The 13019-nt window shown below is 53.9% G+C and overlaps 2 protein-coding genes across 2 annotated transcripts; both read left to right on the top strand.

Annotated features, from left to right (window-relative positions):
• Window positions 1–3847: 3847 nt before the first annotated feature.
• LBRM_31_0450 (conserved hypothetical protein) lies at window positions 3848–5299 on the top strand (the record flags this gene model as incomplete). Its single annotated transcript, XM_001566995.1, has 1 exon — window positions 3848–5299. One exon carries the CDS (start codon window positions 3848–3850, stop codon window positions 5297–5299), a length of 1452 nt encoding a protein of 483 aa, XP_001567045.1.
• Window positions 5300–9209: 3910 nt separating this feature from the next.
• AAT1.2 (putative amino acid transporter aATP11) lies at window positions 9210–10712 on the top strand (the record flags this gene model as incomplete). Its single annotated transcript, XM_001566994.1, has 1 exon — window positions 9210–10712. One exon carries the CDS (start codon window positions 9210–9212, stop codon window positions 10710–10712), a length of 1503 nt encoding a protein of 500 aa, XP_001567044.1.
• Window positions 10713–13019: the final 2307 nt, after the last annotated feature.

The following is a 13019-nucleotide window of genomic DNA, read 5'->3' as shown; positions in this document are numbered from 1 at the left end:
TAAGTTGGATGAGTGGGCAAGTGCATACTGAAAAACATCAAGAAGGAGCCCAAAGCGTGCAAGCGCTGATCACCAATGCCTGTTTGCCATGCGATGCACCCGTTTCTCATTAAATCTGCAAAGGGGAGAACAAGCGAAAAGAACAGACGCAGAAATGAAAAGAGGCTAAGATACTCTCATAAACCACATGAGCAGTACGCTTGAAGCGCAGCGCACCCACGGGATGGGAGAAAAACCGATGACAAAGCGCTGGCGCTGCTCGTCGTGGTTGAGGGGCCGTTCATGTTCTGCGTAGTGAGGCTAGGAGGCTGCATATGTGGCCAGAAGCGGAAATGTCGGTGGGAGCCCATTGGCTCGAACAACCCCAAGGCAAGGGACAACTTTACCTTTGAAGTGGTTCATACTGGAGTGTATCCAAGCTGGCGTGCACGGGCGCCCCCCGATCCGGTGGATGCAATCAAGCATATGCTGACAACATGCACCGTTTCACCGTGTACCTCAAGGTGACGCTGCTCCACCTTTCTGCTCTCTCTCTTTCCATCTGTGTCATGTCTGTGCTCTCCTTTTTTTATTATTGTGCTCCAAACGCCGCCTCGTCTCTCCTCACACTCACTCCCTCTGGCGTTGTTTTCTTTCACATCTCTGGTCCTCGGCATCCATATATATATATATATATATATATATATATGCAATCCTTGTGAGACCACAGGCATACGAAAAGGAAAAAAGACCTGAACCCGCGATATACAATTGACAACAGCGGAAAAGAGGAGCATAAGCGCCCACGACTCATCGCACAGCTCGTCAACTTCAAGGAGGTTTTACATAAACGAGGAGACGCGCAGCCCCTTCGTTGTTGTTTGTGTTTTGCTACTGCTGCTGCTGCTCCCTCCCCTCTCTGTGTACTGTTGGTTTTGCTTATGGGTTACATTTCTTTCTTTCCTCGGACTGTGTAGCAGTATCACTTGCCTCTCTCTCCTCTTTGCTCACTCCTACCCTTCAATATACCCTCCCCCTAGTTTGGACTATCTTTCCCATTTTTCGTTAATCTCTGAGTTCCTTGTGTGTGTGTGTATGGATTCCCCGCCTCTTCTTGCGTCCTGTGGTGCCTCCTCGCATCTTCCTCCCCCCCTCGTCAACTTCTTTTCTCTGTCTCACACGTGGGACTCTACTTGCTTGTGCCTGCGCAAGCCTACTTGTTTGCGAGTGGCATATGCTTTCCGGTGTGTAGATGAGTATTCTGCCCCCACCCTTTTTTTCTTATTCTTCTCGCTTTCTCTGTGTGTGTGCCTGCACGTTAGAAGCGTTTCTCCTGCCGTTCTCTTTTCGTTATACCGCCTTTAGTTTTCGTTTGTTTAATTTTTTTTGGTTCTTCTTTGGCGCTTTTTTTTTTTGCTGTGAAGCTGGGGACTGGGCGCTTCTCCTCCTCCTCCTCAGCACCACTTCATCCCCCTGTACATATTCTCCAGGGATCGTGTTGGGCGCTGTGCTTTCTTACTTTCTTTTCAATCCGTGCGTGCATACTTCTGGCTGTGTATTTCGCTACCCCCTTTTTTGGCAACTCATCTCTCGTCTCCGTCCTCCGCCTCCTTCACTCCACCTGGGTGCGGACGGCTCTTTGATCGACTACTGTGCTTCCCTGTTCTTTCTCGTGCTTCGGTCTCGGGCGTCCTTGACCTGCCCTCTCTTTTCCCTGTCCGCCCTACCATACTCTTGACGTGACGCTCTCCTCTATTGTCTTACTGTTCCCCTAGCTCGCCACTACCACGCCCACCTGACTGCAACCACCGTTTTGTTGCCTTTCACGCATCTTTCCCTTTCCAGCACTCTGTTACTCGTGCAAAGCACTGATTTGTTGAGGCACGCTTAGTGTATGGCTGCGCACGTGCGTGTTCGTGTGTCCACGTGAGCGGATCACTGCTGTCCTCAGCGTACTATATGCTTTGCACTGCCCCTATTCAAGGAGGGACCCCTATACAAGAAGCGTTGTGGAGTTCCACACCTGGTGAGGAAGGACACGCCGTCTTCCTCGTCTGTACCTACCGGCTTACACCAAGTTAGTCCCCCTCTATCGTTGGTAAATTGAGGGCCGGAAGAGGAAGAGGTTCTGCGAAGCGCAGGAGAACACTATTTTTCTGTTGTTTCTCTCTTCAGTCTGTCTGTCTGTCGCTTTTATAGATAATACCGTACGTCAACGCCTCCACGTCGTGGACACCGATAGACCGACAGCTGAGGGAGAGAACAGGGAAAAATACCTTCTTCAATCCGGAGGAAATACGACGCCCACCGAAGTGTCCATTTCCTTAGACAAAGAGGGAGAGTGTGAAGGCACGAAGGGGGCGGAGGAGGTAATCAAGCAGCGGAAGGCGAGGCATATCCAAAGCAGCACAGACCAAAAGAAAGCCCCAGGTACACATACGACACAACCAAGCAGAAAAGAAGAAGAAACACGTTACGGACGAGAGCGACTGGCTGGACGCACTTTTTCTTCTTCCGCCATCTCGCCTCCTTCACCTTTTTTCTCCTTCGTCTTTCTCTCGTGTGTGGTGCAAAGTGTGCACACACAGACGCACCTCGTTTTTCCGCCACAAAGCATTCTCGAACGCCGATACTCGCCTCTTTCCCTCTCTTTGCGTGTTGCTGCCATTTTTGTTTTCGCTTGCCCCCCTTTGTGGCTTTGTTTTTTGTTCTGGTTGGTGCCATTAAAACCGGCATTTCACAAGGAATGCGACTCGCGGACTCCCTTCCTACCCTTTTTTCTGTGTATCTTCTTCTCTCCCTACCGTGGCCTTGGCACAGAAGCTGCCGCGCAATCCGCACGTCCTCTCTTCCAGCGCATGTCTTGTGCGATTCCACTACGATTGTGCTTGACTGTCAAGTGCCCCCTCTCTCTCTCTCTCTTGCACCTTCTTGCTGCTTTGACGGCTCTTCTTCCTGCTCATCCGGTTCGTTGAGCTCCCGGAAGAGAAGAAACGAAGCGTCATTTGCCTTTAACCTGAGTTGTCTCTATTTTCATCATCAAACTGCCTTCACTCTATTTCTCTCTCTCTTTCCTTCCTAGGGGTTGTTGTGTGTCTTTCCGCGGGTGTCGCTGTTCTCGCCCTCGCACTCACCCTCTCGTCTGTGTGATTCTCTTCGCGCCTCTCTTCCTCTCATTCGTCTCCTTCCCTTTTTTGGTTTTATGGATGCCTGTGGAGACCATCTTATCGTTGCATCGACGTTGACTGTGGGCTTTTGTGTGACCGCTCCCCACCCCGTCTCTTTCTTTCTCACGTGAAGAGACTCAGTCACTTCTCCTCTGGCCTCTACTCAGTCAGTCGCCCTGCCTGTACCAGCACCGTGGCCATCCTCGAACATACGTCAGTACCCCGACGACTGTTTGATCGATACAACTACTTTGCTGCCTCTCCCCTCGCTTTTTTCTTTTTTTGTTTCGTTCTTCTCTTCAGCTGTTGTGGTGGGTGCGGCCTACAGCATACTCTGTCCTTGAGCGATTGGGCGCTGTTTGGTTTTCTTTTTGCCGCGGTGGTCTTAGCCGCTGGGGATGTGGGGGCTCGGAGCAGCCTCGCAGTGTTTTTTCTCGCTCATTCTCTGTTTCAAAGAGGCCGACCTCTTTCTGCACCTCCGTGCCTTCCCCCTCCCCTCCTCTCCCCCTTTCACGAACACCTGCAACTCCCTCTGTGTTCTCCTGCACGTGTGGTGTGTAGATGGACACCACCGCACACACATTCGGCAGTCCGGCAGTAGACATTTCTCGCAGTGTCTTGCTTGATTCCTCAACAGGGTCCTTCCTGGATTTACAGATCTTACGGCGCATTCACGGCGTGAGTGCAGTCTCCTACGCCCCATGTTCATCTCCTCTCGAGAACCCTACAGTAGGTCGGTGCAGCGACGGCTACTCTGCGTGTGTGCTATGGCGCTGCTGTGTTGTGTGATGCTCACCGATGCCGCCGCCCCTGTGTACGACGCCACCGCTGTGCAGATTCTTGTGGTAAACACGTTTGATAGCTCCCTGCGCAGCTCTCAGGTGCAGGTGTGCGCGACGATGGGGGGCGTGCTAGTGCCAGATGTATCGGACGCCATTCACCTGGAACTGCTCAACAAGATGGAGGAGGTGGGTGTCACGAGCTACTGCGGCTACCTGGGCGGCTCCACGCTTCTTTCGTCCACGGCCTGCACAACGTCCAAGGCAACGTTGGACTGCATTTGGTATTGGGACCAGGGGCGGTACCACGGCATTGAGAATGCCTATCCCTTTTACAAGGGCAACTCCTACCCGGCCTCGGGAGGCAACGGCGGTTTGAGTGGCGCAGGCATGATCAGCACAGCCTCGGATAACCACTGGACGCACAAGGACGGCATCCAAACATTTCCTGGGAAGAAATACCAGCGCTACGCGATGCTGACGCTTCCCCAAACGTATTCAAGGGCGGGTTGGGTGGACAGCAGCGACACCTCATTTTCATACGGAGAAGTTCCCACGAACAGCTACTTTGCGATGTGCCTTCTCGAGCTGGTCACTACAACTACGACGACGAGCACCACCACCACCACGACAGCAGAGCCCCCGGCTACTACTACCACCACCACCACCATGAACCCTACCACCACCACCACGCAGCCATCCAACACGAGCACCACCAACGGACCTGCCGAGGAGGAGGAAAGCAACCAGAACGTAACCATGTGGGTCGGTATCTCCATCTTTATCGTGCTGGTGGCTGGGCTCACTTTTGTCCTCATCCTGTGCAAAGCTCGGGAAAAGGGCTGGTGCTGCTATGCCCCCAAGGAGTCTGCTGTGGTGATGTCAGTGGCCTCTGGCGCGTCGGTTGACCTGGCGGCGTCGCAGAGGGCAAACACACGCGTGTCAAGGCCTTCCAACCTCTCGTTGAACTCGTCCATCTCTTCTAGCAGCAGCTGCGGGACCGTGCGCTCTTTCCACGCCGTCACACCCAATAAAGACGGTAGGGGGCGCCGGTCCATTCTCCGAAACGATTACGAAGAAATGGAGGTCTACCCAAAGCTCCACGACCCCCGCTCTAACACCAGAAGCACGTACTCCGCCACGAAAGAGGACTTCGACTCTAGTGCAAAGCAGGATACGATGCTTCTCCCGGGACCTGTGTTGTCGAGTGTTACGACTGGGCCAACTGCTCTAGCCGAACCTTCTTCCGGTACCCCGGCACTGATGCGGAAACCGTCCCGGAACTGGCGGTCGTTTGAGTCGTCCAATGCGGACAACAAGACCTCCCCGGGGCCACGGCTGCGCCGCACCACGAGCGTGAGCTTCCTTGACTAGGCAAAACAGTGGAGCGCGCAAACGGCAAGAAGTAAAGCGTCGCCTTCACGTGAGATGTGCTCGCGGTAAAAGAGAAGCACGGTAAAGGGCAGAGGAAACAGCAAGTTGGCCTTTCAAGAGTCCCCTCGATTCCCTATGGCTACCTCTTCATGCCCACAACAGAATAGACACGATGGTCCCCTTCCCTTCTCCTCTCCCACCACTCTTGTAGACACTGGCGCACTTACATAAACTCGCGATTGAGACATCGAAAGGCGCAGCAACGACAACACGTTGTACTCTTTGTTTTTTTTTCTGCCGTTGCACCGACCTGTCGCTCTTTGTGAAAGGAGCGCGTCTATGTTTCTGACAGAGTGTGTATGTGTCTGCTGTTACGTCCATGCATGCACTATTTCTGGCACAAGGCCATGTGCGCGGTGTATAACGCTTATCTTTCTTTTTCATTCGTGTATTCCGCTCTCTGATTCTCTCTCACGCCTCAATACTCTCCCAGCGTGTCTCTCTGTGTGTGTGTGTGTGTGCGTCTCTCTCGTCTCCCTTCCAGCGATTGCGTGTCTTTCTTTGTGTTACTTGAGCTCCTCTCATCTTTACCCTCTCTCCCTTTGATCTTCATATTCTTTGACGTTTTCATATCCACCACTGACTTCCCCAAGGGTCCCTTTCTTCTATCTCGCCATCTTGTTTTTATTCCCGCTTCGACACCCTCAGCACTGCTGCACGCAAGTTTGCCGTGTTTTCCCTTTGTTTCTCCGTTTAAGAGAAAAGAAGCAGAAAAATGAAACGCCTGCAGCCGTTGTGTTTCTCGTCTTCTCTCTGTGATACCGTATCATAATGCCGATGTCGTTGAGTGTACTCTGGTTTCCATGTGTATGCTTCTGCATCCCTCTCTCTCTCTCTGGTTTGTTCCCCCCTTGCCTCGCCCATTTATGTCCGTGTGTGTGTGTCTTCCCTTTTTTTTTCGTGCTGGATTGTGGTGTTGCTGCGGGTTTCAGTGTGCCGTAGTTTTCCTCTTTCCTCCCTGCTTGAGTCTGTGTACAGTTAGTTTTTTGCGGGAGTGGGGGGGGGTGCTACGCTTCTTTAGTTTTCTTTCTCTTTCCTTACTCTTTCCTCAACTCACCCTCTCGTCGCTTCTCTGCATGTGTGAGCGTGTGTGTGTGTGTGTGTGTGTGTGTGTGTGTGTTGCCCATCTTCGCGTGTCACGCATGTTTGCGAATGGGAGCAGCCCCGCGACTCCTTCGTTCTTTCTCCGCGCTCTTTGTCACTACGTGGCGATTTGAGCTCCGAGTCTCTACTCTCTAGTCTTTGGGGGAGGTGGCACTTGCTGCTGTGGTGATCAGCATTTGTAGCTCACCCGCTTGTCGGAGAATGGCTCCTTATGCGCTCCTCTCACTTGCTCCTCTGGGGTTTGCTTAGTTGCACGTATGTCCTCCTTCTCTCCCTATTTTCTCCTCCTTTTTTTCCCGTCGACCTCTTCATGTGAAGGTGTCGTGACTTGTTGGATTTTGTTTGTTTAACACGATAACACACACACACACACACGCATACACATGCACACCGGGAAGGCAGACCCATGAAGGGAAGACTCTAGCTGCACAGCTGCACAGGAAGAACGTCGTCAGTGAACGACAGAGACACGAGAGGAGGGAAACAGAAGGCGTGCTCGGTTTGATGTGGCGCTAAAGAGGAAAAGAAGGGCACCTGGTTGGTTGACGGCGCTACGAACAGCGTGACACCGAGCACACGCTGCTCCTGCGAATCCCATGCTCGGTAATGTGCAGACGCAACGGAAAGAACATAACGGGGTGCGACCTGGATGAAAATGGCTACCTGTCAAAGTCTTGGTCGTGTTGACCTCACACTCTGGAGAGTATCTGCCAAGCTCTCTCCATCAAGGTATGCTCCTCTCCACCGCTCTACGTCGCAGTGTCCCTGAGCTGTCGTTGCTCACACACACACACACACACTCCCTATTTGTGCATCATGTGTGTTTCTTCCCTTACCGCTTTTAATTTGTACGCTATGCAGACGCCTACAGTAGACACTCCACTGGACGTTCTTGTCGACACCGCCAGTCGTTTTCACTGCCTCGGTCCTCATTTCACAGAGACCTCATACGTATCAAGGCGTCATCCTTTACGCATTGATACACAACGACCGGTGAGGTGTCTCTCTCCCTGTGTCTTGCTGCTCAGCCACAGGGTGCTGCCAGTCTCATTCTTCATTGCCTCGTCTATGAACTGGGATAGAGCACTGTAGAACCAAAGTGTGACATGACAATCATGCTTGCACGCCCAGCGCAGTCTCTTGGCAGCTTTTTTTTTCTTGTATTATTGTCTAGTGAGATCAACGAGCAGAGGTCTTCCAACCCTCCTACTATACGTATGACCGCAACGGCGTCTCAGTTTTACCATTGCGAAAACCAGCAGTGCTATGATAGCCATCTGTACATGCGATCTGTAAGCAGCCCTAACCATCCTCGAATACCAACGTATCACAGCAAGTGTATGTGTGTGTGGGGGGAGGTGAGTGGGAGGATACCGACGCGTGGATTCAGCTGCACGAGCGAAACGCAACAGGAAACTCATCACACCACTCCCTCCTCTCCACATCAACAGCCATCGGTGCAGGTGGATGGCATCATTTCCTTTCTCACTTACTTCTTTGGAAATTGTCTCGCTCGTGCGTTGGCTGTGACCATTCCTCCTCCCCCACCGGTTACCATCCTCTGTCCACCCGCCGTCTGAAGCACACATGGTGACCGACTCCGAGTAGCTCTTCACTCATGGGAGCTTCTCCTTTGGGAGGGCGGCCCCCTTTTTCGCTTTTCTCACCCTCTCGTTCCCTCATGGCGAGGGGAGAACACCTCAACCCGTGACATCCACAGCTCACCACCTCCACACTCTGGGAAGCCAAGCAGCCCCCCTCCCCCTCACTCCTGCCAATGCCATGCCTCCCCCCTCTGGTGGTGGAAGGACCAGCACCCACGACGCGGGAGAGGCCAGGACGCTGCATCGCTGCTGATGTCGACGGCCAGGTCGTGGGTGGTGTTGCGTCGGCGAGACCCGCGGCCATTAGCACGTTTGCCCCACCCGTATGATGGGCAGCGGGTCAGCGTGACTGAAACGCACCTCACCCGGCCCTGAGTGCCTACTGGTGTGCGGAGCCTGGGCCGTGCCGAGGGATGCACCGCGTGGCAACCGGCGTAGTGGGGGCGGCTGTGAGACAGGTGGGCGGAGTTTGAGGCAGGGCGTGGGTACATTGAAAGAAAATGGAGGTTTCCTCTGCTGCCTGTAGAGACTCTTGGGATGCGTGTACCAAACGATACTCCGACGTGCGCAGGCACCCATGCAAAGCACAGATGCGAACAGCAATGAATAGACGGCTGGTAAATTCTGTCGCCCTTTCGCTTGTGCCAGAGAAGTTTCTTACCACACCGCTCTCTCTGTGCGTTAGCATACTGGACTGGCGAAAGAAATGAGAATGCAGTGCACATCGTATACCGTTTCAGACGAGGGCGATGGGGTCGTGACTCTCAAGATTGCAGGACGCAAGCGCGTGTGACAGCGATGGTGCCATGAGACCGCACCTGCCATCCAAGACCGCTCTTGGAATGGGCGTTTCACGGCTGTGCCTCTTCCACACCTTGTCTATCCGCATTTCTTTCTCGGTGCCTCTACCTTTCCATTGGCCGTACCGTTATTGCGACCGAATCACACACAAAATCGACAGACATGCACTTAAGCACTCAGGCTCCATCACTCTCGCGCCAATCGTTCTCAAAACAAATCAATCACTAACTCCCTTATTGCTATATAGTGCCGCTAATATCGGAGCCTATAATTCAGCAGGCTCTTGTTCCGCCCACAAGGCTAACCCAATTCACCACCCGGCGCTGCACTCACGCACCACCATGGCCAGCAACGAAGCAAGCCCCCGCTTTGGGCATCCTTTGCAGCCCTCGGGGAGGCAACCCCAGAGGGATTTGCAGGATCCGCGCTCCCCGTTCGATGTGGAAGAGCTTCCGAGGTACGTCGGGGAGGATGTGAAGGGGATGGTGGACACTTCCTCTACTGAGGCGCAGGACCCATACGACTTCTCGCGATACGACCCGAAGAACCAGATCGAGATGCAGGACAGGGTACGCGCCGACCGCGTGACCCGCCGCCGCATACCTGCAAACACGCTTCAGAAGTACCTCAACTACATTGTGCCCTACGGTGGTCTGTTTTCCACGGGCCTCAACCTCGCCAGCTCATCCATCGGCGCTGGCATTATTGCGCTCCCGTACGCCTTCAACTCCTCTGGCCTTGTTATGGCGATTTTCTATATGGTTGTTATCGCCTACCTCACCATCTACTCCTACTACCTGCTGGGCCAGGCTGGTACCAGGACTGGTCTGCGCAACTACGAGCAGATTGTGCGCACGCTGCTCGGCCCCGGCGCCGACTACTTCCTCGCCTTCTGCATGTGGTTTCTGAGCTTTGGTGGGGAGGTGTCGTACGTCATCTCAGTGAAGGATGTGCTGACTGCCTTCCTCGAAAACGCTGACAGCACGCCGGCGTTCCTGTTAGGCATCTGGGGCCAGCGCCTGCTCACCTTCATCGTGTGGCTTGTGGCCATGCTGCCGCTGTGCCTGCCAAAGGAGATCAACTCGCTGCGCTACTTCTCCTGCATCGCGATTGTGTTCATCGTGTACTTTGTGATCTCGATGGTGGTGCACAGCGCGCAAAACGGGCTGCGTGCCGATCCACGTCCGGAGATTCGGCTCTTCAACACGGGCAACACCGCCATTGCTGGACTGGCCACGTTCATGTTTGCCTTTCTTTCGCAGCTGAATGCGTACGAGTCCTACGAGGAGATGAAGAACCCCACGCCGCTGCGCCTCACGCTGGGCGCGAGCATCTCCGTTGGTATCGTGTTTGTGCTGTACCTCTTCGCTGGGCTCTTTGGATACCTCGACTTCGGCGCTGCGATGACGGGCTCCGCACTGAAGTATTACAACCCCATCGCGGATAAGATGATGGGCGTCGGCTATGTTGGCATCCTGTTCAAGCTCTGTGTCGGGTTCGGCCTGCACATGATCCCGGTGCGCGATGCCATCTACCACTGCGTCCGCGTGGATGTGCACACCATCGCGTGGTGGAAGAACGCGTGTGTGTGCGGCTTCATGGCACTGCTCTCACTGGTGGCTGGGCTGTTCATCCCGAACATCAACGTTGTCTTTGGCCTTGTCGGCGGCTTTTCTGGCGGCTTCATCGGCTTTATTTACCCGGCGCTCATGGTCATGTACGCTGGCAGCTGGTCCCTGTCGTCTGTTGGGTGGTACCACTACCTCTCCACGTACTTGCTGCTCATCGTCGGTGTCATTGGCGTCGTGTGGGGGACGGCCAGTTCCATCTATGGCGAGATTTAGCACGAGTCGGATACGTGTCGGAGTGCTCCTTGAGTGTGGGGAATGACGCCATACCCCTCCGAAATCAGTCAAGGAAGGTGTCTTCTGACTGTAAGGGAAACGGAGAGGCGTTACTGTGTGTATTTTTGCTATTTCCTTTCTGTAGGTATTGCTGTCTCTTATGGCGCCACGCTGCGCGGAGATGCTGCCGCTTTTCTTTTTTTTTTTTCTTAGGAATGCAGCCCCCCCCCCCCCCCCCCAAAGGGGGAAAAATCAGTAAGTCAACGTGAGCTGCGCCGGCATCGTAGCCTCTGGTAAACCACCGATGAGGACGATGTCGCCTGCCCCGCTGAGGCGCCTCTTCTGCATATCCTTATTCTGACTAAGTTTTATTGTGTGGTTTGTGCACTTATTTTTTTTTTTAAATTTCACGTCTTTGCGTTCCTAATGTAATGTGTGGGGATGCCTGTGCAGATAGGGGGACTGACGGTTGTGTCTATGCCTCATAAGGAGAGGGTCTGCAGGGTTATCTATGTCGATATCACTGGAGGCCTGTATCGTAATGTGGGGGTGAACAATACTTTTTGCTGTTGGTCTTCTCGCGTTTCGCTTTTCAGAGGCCTGCAACCATGCCTCCTCTACCGCTACAACTCTCCCCGTCCACCCTCCCCCTCCCCCTCCCCCCGCACAGGCCGCCGCTTTCCGTTCCCTCTCTTCCACCCCTTCAAAGCTACTTTTTGTTTCCTTCATTAAGCAGGTGGCATTAACTCCCCTCCCCCTCCCTCTTTACTTGCAGGCTTATACATCGCCTCCTCCTCCTCCTACTCCTCCTCCCCCCTCCCCCCTGTTTTCCCTCTCGCCATGCACTGACTACCGACCCCTCCATTACAGTCTTTGTTTGCTCCTCTTCACCCACCGGCTCCCTCCACGCCCCCTCTTTTCCTGTTCTCTCTGTTTGATGCGACTCAGAGGCCCGTCTGCGTGCCGCAAACCCCGTGCAGTCTCTTCTTCAAGGCAAATATCGGAGGCCTCTCTCTCCCCCCTTTCTCTTTCTCCCTTCCTCCTCTCCCTCTTCTCCGTTGTTTCTGTTCACTGTAGTTAGCCCGTAACGTGTGTTTTTTTTTCTGTTTCGTCCTGGTGTTTCCTTTGTTGTACACCCCCACCCCACCCCCATTGTGTTTCCCCCCTCCTCCTTTCCCTTTTTTCTTCGTTCTTTTCCCTTTTGTTTTCCCCTTCTCCTGTCTCTGCGGCGTACTTCGAGAACGTTGTAGAGGAGAGGGACACACAGTGGTTCTTTACAACGCACCCGCTGCCACATTTTCCCATGCGTAACACAACGTGCACCTCTTTCTCTCTCTGGCGGCGAACATGCGTTATCAGATGTTGCCGTCTAGGTGTGCCACCCTCATCCTTCTTCGTGGCCACTTCCACTCCCCCCCCCCTCCAGTTGTGCCTTCTTCACGTGCTCTCGTGCCCGGGGGGATGCCATCATCTCTCCTCCCCCTCCTCCGGTTGTTAGTGTTTGTCCTTTGCCCTTGCCGCCTTGCAGACGGACAGCGCGATGGGGGAGGGAGGGCTCGATGGGAGCGGCCGTGCAGAAGCGCCACACGCAGGAGTGGTTGCCCGCCAATACGTAGAAAATGGGCGGTTGGGACGGAGGAGGAGGGCGGCTAGGAAGACCAGCTGGAGTGCTGCTTTGTTCTTTTTCCTGATGCCTTCCTCGATTACGACGTGGAGTGGGTCGGGTGTGAGGCAAAGGAGGTGATGCCAAGTGTCTAAGCACAACTGACGATGGCATCACGCCTCCTTCGCTTTTTCTCCCCTTCAGCTCTTATTACTGGGGTATTCACCACACCCGCATTTTGCCTCACTCCGCTTTCGATTCAGATACGGCTCCTTCTTCAATTTTCCACTCGGCACACACCACCACACAGCCTTTCTTTCCCCTCTCTTCACCTCTTCTTGCGGTCATGCCGCTCGCTTCCCCCTGAGCAGTACCCCGTTAGTTCCTCTGGTGTGTGTCTCTCTCTCTGTGTGTACGTGCGCTTTATTTTGAGACTGTGCGCCTTCGAATCAGCGAAGCTACTGCGATGGGGTTATGCAGAGTGTGCAAGGTGAGTAATTGGGTGTGTGTGTGTGTGTGTGTGTGTGTGTGTGTGTTGTGCTGTGCCTCCCGCTGGCTACGTCACCCATAGATACGAGCACAGGACACGGAGGAGCGAGTCGGTGACACGGCCCTTTTCGCCTGTCCCTTCCTTGTTCAGCGTTGTTTCGCTGGTTCTCTCTTATTCTGCGTTGATTTGCTGCGGATCCTCAGCTGGCGTCGTT

This window comes from Leishmania braziliensis, chromosome 31, assembly GCF_000002845.2.
Source record: "Leishmania braziliensis MHOM/BR/75/M2904 complete genome, chromosome 31".
NCBI lineage: Eukaryota > Euglenozoa > Kinetoplastea > Trypanosomatida > Trypanosomatidae > Leishmania > Leishmania braziliensis.
This window is presented reverse-complemented; position numbering and strand designations above follow the sequence as displayed.